The sequence below is a fragment of the Danio rerio genome, chromosome 20 (genome assembly GCF_052040795.2).
Source record: "Danio rerio strain M-AB ecotype USA chromosome 20, GRCz13ab, whole genome shotgun sequence".
NCBI lineage: Eukaryota > Metazoa > Chordata > Actinopteri > Cypriniformes > Danionidae > Danio > Danio rerio.
Genome location: NC_141040.1, coordinates 52112501 through 52130000, shown reverse-complemented (window position 1 = coordinate 52130000; position 17500 = coordinate 52112501). Strand labels below are relative to the sequence as shown.

Here is a 17500-nt window from a genome sequence, read left to right as displayed (position 1 = left end):
TATTTCTATATTGAATAGTAAATGTAATCGCTTACAGTTCTCGATTAAATCGGTTATATAATTCATTGTGTTCATTTTTCTAAAATCACACTCTACTGTGATTGGTTCTTGTTGATCAGCGCTGAGAAAAGGAACAAGCATCACGCGTTGCTACGTGAGCAGTTTGCATACACATTTAAATTACGGTGGAGTTTAAAACGGAATTAACGTTATTAGATTGTGAAGTCTTATCGTGTCTGTGTTAACCCAAGTTTGCTTATCTACCACTCTACAAAGACAGCTTGGCTTGTGTAAGTATGTTTATTAGAGAAGAGAGAGAAAGAGTGTGTGTACACTGGTTTTGGTGGTTTACAAAGAAATTTGTATAGTGACACGGGTATGTCCTATAGGGATTACAATGTTGAGGTGGTTTATGAGGACATGCCCTGTGTCCTCATTCAAAACGCCTGAAAATAATATTAAACTGAGTCTTTTGACATTCAAAAATTGGCACAGGTTTCCTGTGAGGGTTAGGGCTAGGGTAAGACCATATGAGCATTATTACAGTAAAAATAAATTATTATTATTATTACTGTTACTGTGAACTTTATTGTCCCCCTTTGGGGTGATTTGTTCTGCTACGTAGCTACTAGATTTACAACAGTATCAGGTGTAGCGGACTTTTCAAAAGTGGGGGGACAGCTGTTAGAGATTCAAAAGTTTACATTCATATAATTATTAATCACCTGTTTCTAAATGGTCTGTCTCTAAAGTGAAGGAGCAGTCTGAGACACTTAGTAAGGAAATCCAGCAACCAAGCACTCATCCAAAACTCAGCCTCAGCTTGTGGACCAACAAGTCTGGCCAAATTGTGTTAAATGCCTAAGAAAAATCAACAAACAATAGCCTAGCATGATTACTACTGACTTCCAGATGTTTACACGGCAGGTCCAGTAAGGTCAGTAAATTGCAATGGATCGGGAAATGATTTGTTTCAATAACACCCCTTTTACTAATTTCTTAAAGACTTTCCCTACTAGTGAGCTAAGTGAGGCTGGTCTATAGATAGATATGCTTTTAGGGTGGTTATGTTTTGGTACTGGAATAATAATAGAATGTTTTCAAAGTTTAGGTACATGGTCAGGGTTCAACGCTAAGAATTTTTTCTACTGGTCCGATTGAGTCAGTGGTTCAGATTTTTACTTGACCTGCCAAAATTTTCACTAGCCCCTCAAAAAAAAAAAGGGAAGTTAATAGCTATTTTTAGCCGCATATTTTAAATAATGTGTCAAAAACAAAGTCTGTGAATCTAGAATTTCATTACTTAAAAAAATTAAATAAAAGTGTTATGCAAACAAAAAAAGCAGAGGAAAATGTGCGGGTGTTTTATTGCGGTTCGAAATTATTTTACAAAAGGTGGCTGACTTTTCAAACTAACGACAAACTGTGCAAATCATCATTTAATTTTTTGTCGCGTTGTTCAGACGTAAATGTCTGCTTCCAAGACGTTAGAAACAGACATTTTCTTTTAGCCTTATAATGGGATGTTTGCGCCATCTTGCCGTTTCTTCGCTGTCCTGTTACCAGATCATGGAAAAAAATAGCATGCTCAAAACATCAAATCAGATGAGACTGGAACCGGAAAGTAATATGGTGTTTACAACATCACAGAGGAGGTAGTGTTTAAAGACTTAAAAACACAAACTTAAAGTGAACGCAACTGGCAAATAGTCGCAGAATAATTAAATGTTAGTGACAAGGCAGCAGTGTCCCAATCGGGCCAGTAATGATCCTGTCTACTGTCCCAAGAGTCTCTCACGCTGGCCCTGGGCCACTGGGCAGTCTTTGGGCTCTATTTTGACGGTCCATGCGCAGAGCGCAAAACGCAGGGCGCAAACGCTTTCAGGGCGTTTCAGAACGCGTTTTTGCTAATTTAAGGACGGGAAATCTGCCTTGCGCCGCGGCAGATGGTCTAAAAGGGTTGAGTTTATTTTCTTAATGAGTTATAGGTGTGTTTTGAGAATAAACCAATCAGAGTCTCATCTCCCATTCCCTTTAAGACCCAGCTGCGTTGCGCCAAGAGCGCATTCGCTATTTACAGGACGCAAAGTAAGTCTAAGTGGAAAAAATGAGCATTTCACAAGCAAACAGTTAACAGAAAACTGTTAAACAGAGCATCTACTGCATAAGAATGAGAGATAATGGATCTACTTTCACTTTCGCTCTTGGATAGGAAAACCTTTACGCACAGACATCAATTAGCCCATAAATAAATAATTTTGTTTAAGCGCAAATATTCGTTTCAAAACTTTCTAAATTCAGTTCTAATTTCCAGCAAACGAATAAATGAACAATAATAACCAAGTGTGGTCAAAATACTGAGTTATTTCCAAATACACCTGTCATGCCCCATATGGTCTAAAACCTGACAGGTGGGCAAATCTAAGCTTGTTTTTAATAAAACAAATATAAATATGGATATAATAAATAATACTGCTAATAATAATAACATTATACAAAAGCAAATTGTTATGAATGAATTGAAAAAGCCTCCCGAGATGAAGAAGACATAAAAGCAGTGGTTTTTCATATTTATGTAGGCTAGAAAATAATATGTTTAGTAATATTTTAATCCTTTATATTTATATCCTATATTCAATTCAATTCAGCTTTATTTGTATGGCGCTTTTACAATGTAGATTGTGTCAAAGCAGCTTCACATAAATGGTCATAGTAACTGGAACAGTGTAGTTCAGTTTTTAGTGTTTAAGTTCAGTTCAGTTCAGTTTAGCTCAGTTCAGTGTGATTTAATCATTACTTAGAGTTCAAACACTGAAGAGCAAATTCATCGATGCGTTGCTCTACCAATCCTGAACCATGCGAGCCAGTGGTGACAGAAGAAAATATCTATTCTTATTATATATATATATATATATATATATATATATATATATATATATATATATATATATATATATATATATATATATATATATATATATATATATATCCTTAATATTTTAATTTTTTCATATGTAAAGATATTTGCCTATTGCTCTCTTGTGTGTATTAAGCAGTGTGTAAGTGAGGTGCAACTCTGCGCCGGAGTTTAGACCGGGTTTGTTTTGGTTTAATGAAAAATCTATTATAGATTCTCAAAATAGCGACGCGCCAGCGGTCCGCCTCAGAACGCCTCCCTTTATAGACCAGAACGCCTATGGGCGCACAAATGAACGCTTATGCGTTTGCTATTTAAACAGCATAGCGCAACGCCTCAAAACCACTCTTGCGCCAAGCTGAAACCACAAAAAGACTACTGCGCAACGCCTTGCGCCTCACTGCGCCGGGTGTATGATAGGCCCCTAAATTGTTGAGCCCTAATGGTGGACCTCCAATGGCCAATTAAATTATAGGTAAAAATTGGACCCAATTAAGAGTCCTTGTAAACCACTAATACCAACCTGTCTGTGTATTCTTTCGCATTTTTACATTGGTGCTTACCCAAAGCTTTTTAACCAGATTTTTGCTATTATCTGCGTATTTTTATTATAGTTTCCACTGTGTATTGTATTGTGTGTGTGTGTGTGTGTGTGTATTCTTTCGCATTTTTAAATTGGTGCTTTCCCCAAACATTTTAATCAGCTTTTTGCTATCATTACCAGTATATATTAATTATAGTTTCCACTGTGTATTGTATACTTTGCAAACTGTGCAATTTCCTGCAGTTTTGTTTACGATGAGTAATATTTTCTCTGAGCGGCGGTGCATCAAATTAGTCCGATGACAAATTTCACCAGAGACGTGTGAGAGAGAAATGAATACAAGTCCAAGAATAGATCCTGTGAAATGATTTTAATGAGTAAATGGAATTCACTATAAGAGCAAACAGTCCACATCTGAAAAAAATCAAACACACTCTCGTTCACGCCGTCCGCTAGTCTTATGGCTGAATTTGCATTGAAATTATTGCAGAGATATTGACCTGTCTTAATCCATCATAACTGTTGAGCATAGACATTCTTCAGGAAAATGCATGCAAGTAACAGTTATTATATAGGGTACACACTCTCTTCATGGTAAACACACACACACACACAAAGCACTTTATAAAGTAAAAAACCACTCCAGTGGAAATTCACCAAAACATCTCTGAATCATCATGAGACTTAAGCTCCAATGCAAGGCAAACATGGCATTTTGTATACACTGTAAAAAATCTGTAAAATTTACAGTATAAAACCAGCAGCTGTGGTTGCTTTAATTTAAACGTTAACAATACGTTAGGAACATAAAAGGACATGTCTACATTTTACGGTAAGTTACTGTATTTTGTACATTTGTATTTGTCATTTGTTTTTTGGGACAGTACATTTACAGTTATTCAGCTTATATTGTATGTTAAGGAAGCTTACTGTTTACTGTAACAGGTACCGGATTTTGACACATATTTTAACAGGTTTTTTCCCAAACATTTTACAGTGTATTTAAAGTTTTGATTTGTTTGAGATGTAAAGAATTTTAAAGATGGGCACAAACCAAAAACAAAGTAAAAAGAGATTCAGTAGAAACTAAGAAAATAACTAAAGAAAAGGAAAGAAACACAATGTAAGAAAATAAAAAAATGTCTGAAAAAATATATAAAAAATCCTACAGTAAAAATCTGGCACCTGCCCCAAAAAAACAAATGACAAACATTTTTTTTTTTTACAAAATATAGTAAGTTACTGTACAATGTAGAAACTTCCTGTTACCTTCTTACCGCATTTTCTTTCAGTCAATCATTTTCTTTTTGGCTTATTCCCTTTATTTATCAGGGGTCGCCACAGTGGAATGAACCGCCAACTTATCCAGCATATGTTTTACGCAACGGATGCCAATTCCAGCTGCACCAAAACGTTTTAAAAGGTAAGTAAATTATAACAGCGCAAACTTTTCTGTAACTGTAGTGATGCTGTGCGTCATTTGTTTAACCCTTTAAGGTTACGTGCTGACTGACAGGTGCGTGATGCGTGAGGGCAGCAAACACGACGTATAGCCGTTTCACTTTACTTCAGGATGCATAATTCGGCTTTGTAGGTCTATTGAAGACATTCATAAATATTCCTAGCAAATCTAATAAATGTTGGAGACATACTTGTTACATAAACGCACTAAATCGCACTTCAGCAGCGTTTATTTGAGAGCGCACAAGAAGATCTGCACTTGAGTAGCGGGTGCTCGTAGGCTAATACATAAATGCGCTCACGACATTTGTCATTGAATTAACGCCAGGTAGCTGGTAGATCTGTGTATAAAAAGGCCTGCCGCCACAGCTGGAAAAAATCCTAGAGGAAACACTGAATTTAGACTATTTAATTCACCTATAGCGCATGTGTTTGGACTGTAGGGGAAACCGAAGCACCCGGACACTGAAATGCCACCTGACCCAGCCGGGGCTTGAACCAGCGACCTTTTTGCTGCGAGGCGATCATACTACCCACTGCCCCACCCTGACGCCCTTTTGAACAGGTAAATTCCTGCAACAGCAGCTGCTAGTTTAGTATCATAAATTTTACTGTTTTGTTTTTTTAGTGTATACAAAATGCTCTATATGATATGTCTGTTAACTATTACCCACATTTATTTATTATTTAGGAAGGAAAGAAAGAAAGAAAGAAAGAAAGAAAGAAAGAAAGAAAGAAAGAAAGAAAAATAGGGAAAATAAATAAAAGTGTGTAATAGTTCATTTTTGAAGCCTAAAAAATGTATGAAAAACCCCAGAAAAAACAAAGAAGGCGCTGAGGGAGATAATTAATATTTCCTTTTAACATTAGGATTCATTTTTAAAGTCTGGAATAAATAAAGAAATGACAAAAAAGTAAATATGTATAAATAAATGAATATATTATTATTTTTAAATAAACAAATGTTTCAAATATCAATATAAGAATGCAATTGTACACACTACCTGACAAACGTTTTGTGGTCGATGCCAGTTGTAAGAGCAACAAATAATAACTTGACTTCTAGTTGATCATTTGGGAAAGTGGCTGAAGGTAGGTTTTTCTGATGAATCATCTGATGATCTGCATCACAATCATCACAAATACTGCAGAAGACCTACTGGAACCCACATGGACCCAAGATTCTTACTGAAATCAGTCAAGCTTGGTGAAAGAAAAATCATGGTTTGGGGTTACATTCTGTATGAGGACGTGCGAGAGATCTGCAGAGTGGATGGCAACATCAACAGCCTGAGGTGTCAAGACATTTGTGCTGCCCATTACATTACAAACCACAGGAGAGGGCAAATTCTCCAGCAGGATAGAGCTCCTTCTCATACTTCACATCAAAGCTCCTGAAAGCAAACAAGGTCAAGCTGCTCCAGTATTGGCCAGCCCAGTCACCAGATATGAACATTATTGAGCATGTCTGGGGGAAGATGGAGGAGGAGGCATTGAAGATGAATCCAGAGAATCTTGATGAACTCTGGGAGTCCTGCAAGAACGTTTTCTTTGCCATTCCAGATGACTTTATTAATCAGTGATTTGAGTCATTGCAGAGATGTATGGATGCAGTCCTCCAAGCTCATGATGGAGTCAGACACAATATTCATTCTGTTTCCACTGCAGCATGACTTTATATTCTATACTGGACATTATTTCTGTTAAATCACAAGACTTTTGTCTAAGCAAAGTCAGACCTTACTGTCCTAATTAAATCAATAAAATCAAGGCATGATCATATTTTATTGTGGTGAAATAAGTGTAATCAAGAGCCCTTTGCCTTTCATATAAGCCACTTCTCATACCAAATGATCAACTAGAAGTCAAGTTGTTATTTCTGGTTCCTAAAACTTAGATAGGTGGCAAGACTTTTGTCAGGTAGGGTATTTAAACCCTCATTTAAATCACATAAGGGCTTTTAATGCCTGAAAAAAGGTATGAAAAACAAACAAAAAAAGACCCGAGAGCAAATATTCTGATGCAGGGATGTGGAGCCTTAGACTAAATCTAACAGTTGAACAATCTCACATTACAAAAGCATTATTAATAGTCCAATATTCAGAGTGACTCTGCAGATCTGATCATTTATCAGGCGAGTTTTGTCTGATTTGACCTGTATCAGACTCTACATATGAATAATAAAGCAGAACACAGCCCTTCAGAAGAGAGGAAAACATCACAGTCTGAGATAACACACACACACACACACACACACACACACTCACACTCACACTCAAACACAGATTGTGCTTTCAGCTCAAACCGACAGCATGTGGATTTTATTGGTTATGTTCAGAATGGCTTACTTCCAGATATGCTCATTATATACATGCATGAGATTTTCTTTAATATCTTTTCTTAGACTTGTTTGTATTAATAATAGTTCCTTTTTGATGCCGCTTGCTTGGATTAGCATGCAATGTGATGAGGTCATGTGACACCATGTTATTTAATGTGGAATACTGCATAGTATTTTATGATATTTTACATTTTATTTTAAGAGAAACATGAACATTTTAATAATATGCACCTTATATTTTGTATTATGATAAATTATAATTAAACTATATTTTATGCTAGTATTCCATTCTGAACATAAACAGAGAGAAAAATAAATCAAGTGAACCAAAAAATAAGCATTTCTGATGTGTTCTAATGTCTAAAATTTACAAGTTCAAGTTTTTTTAAGTTCCAGCCGCATTTATTTTACAAATGAATGCCCATGGCTATGTATTTTGTCATTATATATTTTATGTATATATATTTATATATTTACAAAGTGTTGGGGTCAGTAAGACTTTTCTTCCCTTTTGAAATGAATTAATCAAGCAAGTATGCATTAAATTAATCACAAGTAAAAGTAAGGACAATTATTATCTTACAAAATGATTAGGTTAAAATATTTTTATATATAATAATAATAATAATAATTATTATTATTATTATTATTATTATTATTATTATTATTATTATTATTTTATTCCAACAACAATGCTAAAATGATTAATAATAATAATTATTATTGTAATAATAATTATAATTAATATTATTGTTATCATTATTATATAATAATGATAATATTTATTTTTCTTTATTATTATTATTGTTGTTAAAATATAATATTTATATTATATCATACAGAATATTTAATATATTAATAATAATAATAATTATTGTTAGAATATTATATTATATTATAGTATATATAATATTATATAATAATAATTATTATTAGTAGTAGTATTGTTGTTATTATTATAAATAATAACTATTATAATTATACATATTTTATTATTATTCTAACAACAACAATGCTAATATTACTAATACTAGTTATTTTTATTATTTTTACAATAATAATTCTTATGATTATTATCATTATATATATATATATATAAATTGTTACTTAAGCATCAAATATCATATTAGAAAATCCTATTAAAAATCTTTTTAGAAAATCAGCTTTAAGTCACAGAATTAAATTATATATTTCAATATACTCAAATTAAAAAGTTATTTTGAATTAAAATAATATTTAACAATATTGTTCTTGTATTTCTGATGAAATACATGTGTCTTTGGTGAGCATAAAAACATTTTAAAAATCCTACTGACCCCAAACCTAACATATTCTTATTTTAATTTAACCACAAAAATGTTTTTATATTACTTCACATTCTGAAGGGGCAAACAAAATTAGAGTATAGAAATTCCAGCAGTGTATAATAACAAACACGTGTCACATTTTGTAAAAGATGAATGCAATCAACGTCGCACAAATGTCCACTTATTATTATTATCATTATTATTATACTTATTTAAAATAAATCCCTGAATGTGGGCAAAGACAAACCACACACACAACAGCAAAAAAAAATGTCACATTGACATTTAAACTCCACCTTTCCTTCACTCGGCTCATCTCATTGGTAGTTGCCACTGAAGCTCATTTGCATAAAGTGTAAGACACACCCACATTAGAATAGTGAAACTGAAAACTGCAAAAAACAAACAAACAAAAAAAATGTCCTCCTAAATCAGCGGTTCACAATCCAGGTCCTCACACTTTCATAGGTTTGTTCCATTTGACAGTAAGTGCCCTTTAAAGTGGACATCATTAAATATTTTCTGCCATTATTCTTGTTTGAAAGCATGCTCATTTCAAAGGGTAACGTGTATTAGATATAACTTCTATGCTAATCACATGACCCAGTCCCTTTACACTACTGTGCTGACAACAGTTGTGTAGCGCAGATTATTATTATTATTTTTTAATAAAGAAAACTTCACGTTCAGCTGAATTCCCATGTGCAGGGTGTAGGGAGCAGTGAACACTATGTAGGGAACATGTCGATCTCAATACAGTTACTTCTTAGAGCTCTGTTCTACTTAGCTGCTTATTTAAATCAGTGTGTTAAAGTCCACATGAAATCAAAATGTACTAGGTTTATTTTGCAAGCTCACATTATTATTTCTTTAATTAACCCGCCTTTTATTTGATGCACTTGATTTCAAACACAAAACAAAATGCTATTGGATGGGAGCTGAGGGGAGGAGCTAATCTATGTCCCGCCCGCTCTTCATGTTTCAGATTACGTCAAACATTAAATAAAAAATGTGCATTTCAAAGCACTTCATGGAACATTTAGTCAGTCCAAAATCTAAATTTACCATGTTTATTTTGCTAGCAGGTTTAGGGTTGGGTTTGGGGGTAGACATTAATATAATACAATTACATGGATAATTTAATATTATAAATAATTCTCTTAATAATTATTTTATTTGCATTTCTGTAAGGGTTGGGGTAGATGTTAATTAAATACAAATAATTAAATAATTAATAAATAAATAAATAATAAATTAACAGTTAATTAATCTGATAAATAATGTAAATAATTCTCTTTATAATTATTTTATTTGCATTACTGTGAGGGTTGGGGTTGATGTTAATTAAATACAATTAATTAAATAATTAATTATTAAATAAATAATAAATTAACAGTTAATTCATTCATTTGATAAATAATATAAATAATTCTCTTTATAATAATTTTATTTGCATTAATGTGAGGGTTGGTTTTAGGGTTGGGAAAGATGTTAATAAAATTCTAAATTGTGAATAAATAAATAATTAAAAAGTGAACAATAATTAAAAAAACATAAAAAGTTAATTCATTTAATAAATAATATAAATATTTATCGTTAACTGCCGGCCACAGCTGTATCCCTTCTAGCAACAACTGGGAATGATACCCAAATAAAGCCCCGCCCCCTACTCAATATTCCGCTTCACGTAGAAAACATTAACATACTGAAATAAAAGTCTTAGCAACTTCTGGTTCATGCAGACATTTAAAAAATAATAGAGGTAAAAAGCAGGGAGCAAGGACCAGGATTGAGAACCGCTACCTTAAAGCGATAGTTCACCAAAAATTATTCTGTTAACATTTACTCATTATTCATGTTACAAACCTTTCTTTCTTCTATTAAACACAAAAGAAGATATTTTGAAAAATGCTGAAAACCTGTAACCATTGACTTCCATAGTATTTATTTTAATTCATAAATTTTCCTTTGGCTTAGTCTCTTAGGGGTCGGCACAGTGGAATGAACCGCCAAGTTATACAGCATATATTTTACACAGCAGATGCCCTTCCAGCTGCAACCCTCTACTGGAAAACATCCATACACACTCACAGTCACACACAGTCATACACTACGGCCAATTTAGCTTATTCACCTATAGCGCATGTGTTTGGACTGTTAGGGACTCCGGAGGAAACCCACGCTAACACAGGGAGAACAAGCAATCTACACTCAGAAATGCCAACTGACCCAGCCGGGACTCGAACCAGTGACCTTCATGCTGTGATGTGACAGTGCTAACCACTGAGCCATCATGAACTACTAAGAAAATCAATGGTTACAGGTTTCCAACATTGTTTTAAAATAGTGTTCAACAGAAAGAAAGAAATTCATAAAGGTTTGAAACCACTTGAGTAAATAAATACAACATTTAAATTTTTGGGGTGAACTATCCCCTTAAAATCCAACGTCATCTTCAGGACCCCTACGGGACAAAACCACCTGCCTGCGAGGGCCCCTGAGGAGTGATCCCGAAGCCTCTCCATTTAACCCTGGTGCGGAAGTGTAACAGGGACCCGCCCGGCCCAGAAGCCCTCTGACCAGATCCCTGTGCAGGCCGCCATCTGTAGAAATCGGGCTCAGCTCATCCAGAGTCTCCAGTCCAGTTCCAGACCCGAAACTGAACGGCGTTTCTCGATCCAAACGCGGATTACTGGAGCTGCTCGGGGATTGCGGGTCGGCACTGAAGTATAACGTAGAGCTGGATTCTGTGGGGCAATAATTAGGTTCCGGACTGTCCCCGAAAACAGACTTCCCCTCGGGCGAGCTGCGTTTACAGTCTGATAAAGTAACCGGCGACTCTAAAGGACTCTCCATTTCCAGACTGTCATCTTCATCATCGTCGTCTTTAGCTTCGCTCATGCTCTCGAACTCTTCCCTGCAGTCGGACAGCGGCGCCATCGTATCGTCCCGGCTCTCGGATGCGGAAATGCAACCATCGTCAATCATTTCCGCTTTCTGATCCACCGCTAATATCCCAGATACTCCTCCTGCCCCGTAAGCGCTGTTGATTTTCACCGGGTCTCCTGTTTTTAATGCCAGGCGGATGAGCAGCCAGTGATGGTGCCGACACTCTCCGTCTGGCTTGACGCCGCAGCTGCCGGGATGCTCCAGAAGTGATCCTGGGATCCCGGAGAGAGAGAAGGAAGGGTGGGAGGAACGGAAGAGGACCGGAAGAGCTGCCGGAGGAAGACGTTTGTCTCCCAGAGAGAAGGAGGAGTCGGCCTGCTGGAGACACTCGCGGCCCATGTGCGCGCGCTGATGCAGACCCTGAGAGATTTCAGTGGACTTGGGATGCAGGAAACGGTAGTATAATATTAGAGACGTCAGACCTGAGAGAGACAGAGAGTTACAAATTCATTTATCAATTTTCTAGTTAATAAGTCGTCCCTTATTTATCACAGAGGAATGAATCGCCAACTATTCCGGCATTCGTTTTATGCAGCGGTGCCCTTCCAGCTGCAACCCAGTACTGGGAAACACCGATACACTCTCTCATGATGCACACAAACTCTCACCAAGCAGGAAGCTGCACAGGACAGCAGTGGGGATGGTCAGGCTATCCCATGATGCATCAATCAGAATTTCAGACGCAGCCAATAGCAGTGTAGCATTTTCCAACAGCATCACCTACATGGGAACAACAGAAACAACTTCGCTTTATTACCTAAACAAATAGCTACACAAAAACACATCCCGGAAGTCAAATCAAATTGACTATTTCTCATTTTTAGGGAATGAAAAAGTGTATTTTAAGTTCACCAAACTTTTAAAGTTGGCCTCATAAGGAAGTTGTGGTAGTTTTTATTTTTTGCTTTACCATGATGAATGAAGTGAAACTGCTTCTTGAACAATTTTAAAAAGTAGGCGGGTCTTGATTTTAGCCATAGAGAATTTATTAAATGCTTCTTGTTAGCTATTGGTGGATCTGATATAAGTGACAAGTTGATTTATCCACATATTCTTTATTCATGCACATAATTACTTTTTTTTAATGTACGTGCCTTTTAACCTTTAATCAAATCATCTCCTCCCTCTTTAACAACGTATTTTCTGAGTTTTGACAACAAACAGAAATGCTGAGCAGGAGGTGTCTTTTAGGTTGTAAGAACTCTCCTGAAACCTATTTCCCAATCTTTCTTCATAAAATGCCTACTTTACTTTATCTAATCAGCTCGCAGTAGAAAAACAAGTCACGCCCACTGTTTTCTCATTTAATATTCCATTTCCCTAGGAGCTGCATATCACAATATGAAAAAAAAAAAAAAACGGTCGTAGCTTCTAGTTCATGTGGACTTTAACCCAAATACAGCCAAATCTAAAAAAGCACAACATTATTAGTGTGATTGTACCGTGTAGAATCCTGCCATCCGGAAGCGGGACGGACCGTCCTTCACATTGAGGAACAGAAACACATGAACGCCTCCCAGAATGAAGTTAAACACCCGCCATGACCATTGGCCTACATATATGTCCGTCTGTTGGGAGACCAACCACAGCGCTGCCATCAGCCAATGAGACGCTGAGAAATAGAAGCATATATCACATGAATTGGGAGATGAGTTAATGATATTATTGTGTTTGGTATATGACAACATGCTAAAGAGCAGTGATCCTCAACCACCGGGCTGCAGACCGGTATCGGTTCGTGGATCAATCGGTAACGGGCCGCACAAGAAATCATTGATTATTTCTGTTTATTTATTATCCGAGTGAACGATCTTTTATTTAGAAAAATGACCGTATTCTCACGCTTACATCTCGGTCACTTAATTGCCTAAATTTAGCCCACAAGCAGCAAAATGAGTAAGAAACAAGACGTCTTTGGAAAGATTCTTTGCTAAGGGGAAAAGGCCCAGAGGAGGACCCACAAACTGCCGAGGAATGAATCTGCAACCCATTTGTCAACAAATCAGGTGAATCCACCATGTCTATGCAAAAAGATGATCAATTGCTGGAGATTCGCCAATGATGGCGGCCTTTTAGTGGCCGTTTGCATATTGCACCTTCTCTAGAGTTTGCGCAAGTTTGTTATTTTCAATTGAGGTGTGCACGGCAAATATATCAGGTGAACATGTTTGTAAATCTGACTTTTGAGAGAGAGGCCGAGTATTGGCATGGGAGAGAGGTTGAGTATTGGCACGGGAGAGAGGTTGAGTATTGGCGCGAAAGAGAGGCCGAGTATTGGCACGGGAGAAAGGCTGAGTATTGGCATGGAAGAGAGGCCGAGTATTGGCGCGGGAGAGAGGCCGAGTATTGGCGCGGGAGAGAGGCCGAGTATTGGTGCGGGAGAGAGGCCAAGTATTGGCGCAGGAGAGAGGCCGAGTATTGGCATGGGAGAGAGGCCGAGTATTGGAGCGAGAGAGAGGCCAAGTATTGGTGCGGGAGAGAGGCCAAGTATTGGCACCGGAGAGAGGCCGAGTATTGGCACGGGAGAGAGGTTGAGTATTGGTGCGGGAGAGAGCCCGAGTATTGGTGCGGGAGAGAGGCCGAGTATTGGCGCGGGAGAGAGGCCGAGTATTGGCACGGGAGAGAGGCCGAGTATTGGCACGAGAGAGAGGCCGAGTATTGGCACGGGAGAGAGGCCGAGTATTGCCGCGGGAGAGAGGCCGAGTATAGAGAGGCCGAGTATTGGCACGGGAGAGAGGCCAAGTATTGCCGCGGGAGAGAGGGCGAGTATTGGCGCGGGAGAGAGGCCGAGTATTGGAGCGAGAGAGAGGCCGAGTATTGGCACAGGAGAGAGGACGAATATTGGCACGGGAGAGAGGCCGAGTATTGGCACGGGAGAGAGGCCGAGTATTGGCACAGGAGAGAGGACGAATATTGGCACGGGAGAGAGGCCGAGTATTGGCACGGGAGAGAGGCCGAGTATTGGCACGGGAGAGAGGTCGAGTATTGGCACGGGAGAGAGGACAAATATTGGCACAGGAGAGAGGACGAATATTGGCGCGGGAGAGAGGCAGAGTATTGGCGCGAGAGAGAGGCCGAGTATTGGCGCGAGAGAGAGGCCGAGTATTAGGGCAGGAGAGAGGCCGAGTATTAGGGCAGGAGAGAGGCCGAGTATTGGGACAGGAGAGAGGCCGAGTATTGGGGCAGGAGAGAGGCCGAGTATTGGGGCAGGAGAGAGGCCGAGTATTGGGGCAGGAGAGAGGCAGAGTATTGGGGCGAGAGAGAGGCCGAGTATTGGCACGGGAGAGAGGCCGAGTATTGGCACGGGAGAGAGGACAAATATTGGCACAGGAGAGAGGACGAATATTGGCGCGGGAGAGAGGCAGAGTATGGGCGCGAGAGAGAGGCCGAGTATTGTCGCGAGAGAGAGGCCGAGTATTAGGGCAGGAGAGAGGCCGAGTATTGGGACAGAAGAGAGGCCGAGTATTGGGGCGGGAGAGAGGCCGAGTATTGGGGCAGGAGAGAGGCAGTGTATTGGCGCGAGAGAGAGGCCGAGTATTGGGGCAGGAGAGAGGCCGAGTATTGGGGCAGGAGAGAGGTCGAGTATTGGGGCAGGAGAGAGGCCGAGTATTGGGGCAGGAGAGAGGTCGAGTATTGGGGCGGGAGAGAGGTCGAGTATTGGGGCGGGAGAGAGGTCGAGTATTGGGGCGGGAGAGAGGCCGAGTATTGGGGCGGGAGAGAGGCCGAGTATTGGGGCGGGAGAGAGACCGAGTATTGGGGCGGAAGAGAGGCCGAGTATTGGGGCGGGAGAGAGGCCGAGTATTGGGGCGGGAGAGAGGCCGAGTATTGGGGCGGGAGAGAGGCCGAGTATTGGGGCGGGAGAGAGGCCGAGTATTGGGGCGGGAGAGAGGCCGAGTATTGGGGCGGGAGAGAGGCCGAGTATTGGGGCGGGAGAGAGGCCGAGTATTGGGGCAGGAGAGAGGCCGAGTATTGGGGCGGGAGAGAGGCCGAGTATTGGGGCGGGAGAGAGGCCGAGTATTGGGGCAGGAGAGAGGCCGAGTATTGGGGCGGGAGAGAGGCCGAGTATTGGGGCGGGAGAGAGGCCAAGTATTGGCGCGCAAGAGAAGTGTCTTGAAAAATATTTAGTTAATTATTATTTACTGTCATCATAGCAAAGATAAAATAAATCAGTTATTAGAAATGAGTTATTAAAAACTATTATGTTTAGAAATGTGTTGAAGAAATCTTCTTTCCGTTAAACTGAAATTCGGGGGAAAATATACAAAGGAGCTAATAATTCAGGAGAGCTAATAATTCAGACTTTAACTTCAACAAAATTTGACCATGTGCATGTATATAATGTCCTGTATCTTAGACTCACCGATGACCCCGATGAGCCAGCAGCCGAAGGTGCGGGTGAACAGGGCGAGGCTGGTGAAGCGGGCCGCTAACATGCCCGTCCTCCACAGCAGCTGGCAGAGGAGAGCCGCCGGCGGCATCTGCAAATGCCCAGGACGAATCAGACAACAGGCCCGACTGTAGAGCACCAGCGCCCACGACAGAGACAGCAGACACACACCACTGCACAGAGCCACTGCAGACAGAAACACAAAGGGGAGGAGAGCACACAATACAATTATTATCTCCCAGTTACATCAAAGTCCCTTTAGGGAAAGTCATCTTACTCGGTGGCCATCTTTGAAATGCCTCTCGGGCAGTATACTCGGGCATTCTGTCTGAATGGTGAAACACCAAATTCTCCAAAACTGTTTGCCAAACTTATTATTACATTACATATTTAGAATCACCAATAAAATTAAGCAACAACTGTCAAGTTTTGTCTTTTGCTAGTTTCAGCTTGGCGCAAGAGTGGTTTTGAGGCGTTGCGCTACGCTGTTTAAATAGCAAATGCATTAGTGCTCATATATGCGCCCATAGGCGTTCTGGTTTAAAAAGGGAGGCGTTCTGAGGCGGACCGCTGGCGCGTTGCTATTTTGAGAATCTATAATAGATTTTTCATTAGACCAAAACTAACCCGGTCTAAACTCCGGTGCAGAGTTGCGCCTCGCTTACACACTGCTTAATACACACAAGAGAGCAATAGGCAAATATCTTTACATATATAAAAATGTAAATATTAGGTATATATATAGGATATAATAGGAATATATGTAGGATATAAATATAAAGGATTAAAATATTACAAAACATATTATTTTCTAGCCTACATAAACATGAAAAATCACTGCTTTTATGTCTTCTTTATCTCGGGAGGCTTTTTCAGTTCATTCATAACAATTTGCTTTTGTATAATGTTATTATTATTAGCAGTGTTATTTATTATATCCATATTTATATTTGTTTATTAAAAACAAGCTTAGATTTGCCCACCTGTCAGGTTTTAAACCATATGGCAGGTGTATTTGGAAATAACTCAGTATTTTGACCACACTTGGGCATTAATGTTCATTTATTCGTTTGTTAGAAATTAGAACTAAATTTAGAAATAAATTTGAAAACAAATCTTTGCGCTTAACAAACGAAATTGATTATTTATAGGCTAATTGATGTCTGTGCGTAAAGGTTTCCCTATCCAAGAGCGAAAGTGAAAGTAGTTTCATTATCTCTCATTCTCACGCAGTAGATGCTCTGTTTAACAGTTTTCTGTTAACTGTTTGCTTGTGAAATGCTCATTTTTTCCACTTAGACTTACTTTGCGTCCTGTAAATAGTGATTGCGCTCTTGGCGCGATGCAGCTGGGTCTTAAAGGGAATGGGAGATGAGACTCTAATTGGTTTATTCTCAAAACACACCTATAACTCATTAAGAAAATAAACTCAACCCTTTTAGACCATGCACCTTGACGCAAAGCGCATTTTCCCGTCCGTAAATTAGCAAAAATGCGTTCTGACACGCCCTGAAAGCGTTTGCGCCCTGCGTTTTGTGCTCTGCGCATGGACCATCAAAATAGAGCCCTAAAAGTTTGAATCAAACAAAATCTG

General features: G+C 38.9%; 1 protein-coding gene and 1 long non-coding RNA gene across 6 annotated transcripts in view; one reads left to right on the top strand and one right to left on the bottom strand.

The window, feature by feature from the left end:
• Positions 1-177: 177 nt before the first annotated feature.
• LOC147839477 (uncharacterized) lies at positions 178-16011 on the top strand. 4 transcript variants are annotated; one of them, XR_015945611.1, is made up of 4 exons: positions 178-290; positions 4794-4884; positions 5366-5487; positions 15874-16011. It is a non-coding gene; the product is annotated as an uncharacterized LOC147839477 (long non-coding RNA). The 4 variants fall into 4 exon arrangements; XR_015945614.1 differs by having other exon boundaries at positions 5346-5487; XR_015945612.1 differs by lacking the exon at positions 15874-16011 and adding an exon at positions 11030-13308.
• Positions 8760-17500, bottom strand: part of xkr5a (XK related 5a) — a 13340-nt gene continuing 4599 nt past the window's right edge. For both annotated transcript variants that reach the window (NM_001441410.2, NM_001012260.2), the window contains 4 exon segments: positions 8760-11941; positions 12128-12239; positions 12962-13131; positions 15880-16092. In NM_001441410.2, coding sequence (NP_001428339.1) covers positions 11007-11941; positions 12128-12239; positions 12962-13131; positions 15880-16092 — 1430 coding nt within the window. In that variant the 3' untranslated portion in view covers positions 8760-11006.